At 62.2% G+C, this 2,345-nt stretch overlaps 1 protein-coding gene across 1 annotated transcript in view; it reads right to left on the bottom strand.

The window, feature by feature from the left end:
* The window catches only part of TJP3 (tight junction protein 3), a gene marked incomplete at its 3' end in the record, with an annotated part of 7,127 nt that extends 5,564 nt beyond the window's left edge, over positions 1-1,563 (bottom strand). Inside the window, 4 exon segments of the mRNA XM_009071046.1 lie at positions 1-365; positions 925-1,027; positions 1,202-1,326; positions 1,402-1,563. Of these exon segments, the coding sequence (XP_009069294.1) occupies positions 1-365; positions 925-1,027; positions 1,202-1,326; positions 1,402-1,449 (641 nt within the window).
* Positions 1,564-2,345: the final 782 nt, after the last annotated feature.

The following is a 2,345-nucleotide window of genomic DNA, read 5'->3' as shown; positions in this document are numbered from 1 at the left end:
GGCAGCCGCTTGAAGCCTGACACCAGGGCCAGCCCGTTGGTGTCCCCGTCCTGGCCAAAGGCGCTGGCAGAGCGGTGCCAGCTGCGGCCCCTCCGGTCCGAGTCACTGCCAGGTCTCTGTCTCCAGTGGGTGCTGTCCTGGCTTCGCCTCCGGCTCCGGCCCAGCGGCCTGTGGTGGCCCGCCCCGCGGTACGAGTCCCCGTCGTAGCCCTGGTTGTGGTCCAGCTCATCCCGGGAGCGGTGCAGGGCTGGATCCACCCCCTGCAGCCTGTGCTCCTCCTCGGAGTCAGAGTGCCGACGCAGGGCAGGGGACCTAGGGCTGCTCTTGCTCGCAGGGAGGAAAATCTTCTTTGGTCTTTTCAGTGTCTGCAGGTGCAAAGTAAGGAGGAGATACTTCTGTAGAGAGTACTGTGCATAGTGCAGTATGGAGTGCTGTCAGAGCTCTGGGGTCCTAACAGGAAGGACAACTGTTGGGGCAAGCCACAAGAAGGGGCTCCAGGGAAGCTGCAGAAGGACTCTGTGTTAGGAAATGCAGGGACAGGGCAAGGAGGAATGCGTAAAAATTGAAAGAGGGAAATTGAGGTTAGATATGAGGAAGAATTTTTTTTCCTGTGAGGGTGGTGAGACACTGGCACAGGTTGCCCCTCTGTGGCTGCCCCAACCCTGGCAGTGTTCACAGCCAGGTTTGGTCAAGCCTTGAGCAACCTGCTCTGGTAGGAGGTGTCCCTGGCCAGGGCAGGGGGTTGGCACTGGATGATCTCTAAGCTCCATTCCAACCCCTTAACACACTGTGATACTCAGATGGTGGGTACAGCCATCTCTGCCAAGAGATGTCCCTGCAACAATTCCCAAGTCCCAAACAGGAGCCCTGGTGTGTGTGGGACACAGGGCTGGGATGGGGATGGTTATCCTGTCCCACACTCACGATGTTGGCAATCTTGCCGCAGGTTTTCAGTGTCTGGATGGCGAAGGAGGACGGGACGTTCTCCATAGAGAGGCCATTCACCATCACGATGTGATCCTTCCTCCTGGCAGGGAACACACATCTGTGGCTGTGCCCTGAGTGCAGCCCCCAGCCAGGCCCCAGCCCCACTGGGCAGAGTGACAGCGGTGTTGGTCCTGTGCTAGCAGGAGCGATTTGCTGTCCTCCCCAGCCTGGCTGGCAGCGGCATCCCCTTGTCCCCACGTCCCCAGGCACTCACTGGAGCCGTCCCATGGCTGGTCCCCCGGCCACCACATCCGACACAAACACTGTTGTGTCCCCAGTGGTCTTGTTGGGATGGTCCCGACCTCCGGACACAGCGAAGCCGAAGCCCCGGTGAGGGTCCTAGTGGGGGTGGGCAGAGGGAAGGTCAGGCAGAGCCAACCCCACAGCCCCCAGGCCTCCCCAGGCCACACTCACCTTGCTCAGTGTCACTGTGTGCTGCTCCCAGATCACCATCTCCTCCATGGTGGGCACCCCCCAGGGCAGGCCGGGCAGGGGGGCTGTGCCAGCCAGCAGGCGCGGGGGCTCCGACCGGCTCCGGCTCCTCCAGGCAGCCTCTGGCTCCTTCCTCAGCCCCACATCAGGCTGCAAGGAAGAGCAGCAGCAAGGCTGAACCTCAGGCACCAGAGACCACGGGGGTGAAGATGCAGAGCACCCAGCAGGGCACCAGGGCTGGCAGCTCTGTCACACCCTGGCTAACCCCACATGGGAAGTGGCTCTTTAACCCAGAGCTGCCTCTGTGTGCGTCCATGAAGGACACGAAACTGTTGTGGCAAGGCCAGAGGAGGCCACAGAGCTGATCAGAGACTGGAGCACCTTCCCTACGAAGACGGGCTGAGAGAGCTGGGCAATGCCAGAGGTGATGACAAGCACAGACCTGGCAGTGGGCAGGAGCTCAGCCCCAGCACGAGGACTTCCCGTGGCCAGTGCCAGCTGGGGCCGCCCTGAGGAAGCTGGCTGAGCCCCCAGAACGAGTTCTGGCTCAGCACAGCCAGGGCTGGGCTGGGGGAGGCCTGGGGTAATCATTCACCAGGGCCACAGAGATAGCCCTGTGTGGGCAGGCTGCAGCCAGTGGGTGTGGAGGGCAGAGTCCCCTCTGCGTCACGAGCTGCTGAAACCACCCTGAGTGCCACTCTGCTGCTCCCCACGTGGGGATGTGTGTGCCCAGGGGCTGGGCAGGACCCACTGGGGTGGCACCCACAGTCCTGCAGGCACTGGGAAGCCCAGTACCAACCAGGAGCCCCGGGCACAGCAGGGAACTGGTTGCAGCTGCGTCACCAGCGTGGGCTGCTCTGTGCTTACAGTTCCCTGGACACTCACAGGTGACATGGAGGTGTCCCCACAGGTACCTGCAGGTGACA

The sequence above is a fragment of the Acanthisitta chloris genome, unplaced genomic scaffold (genome assembly GCF_000695815.1).
Source record: "Acanthisitta chloris isolate BGI_N310 unplaced genomic scaffold, ASM69581v1 scaffold22743, whole genome shotgun sequence".
Taxonomy (NCBI): domain Eukaryota; kingdom Metazoa; phylum Chordata; class Aves; order Passeriformes; family Acanthisittidae; genus Acanthisitta; species Acanthisitta chloris.
Note: the sequence above shows the minus strand (reverse complement) of the source record. Positions and strands in the feature narration are given on the sequence as shown.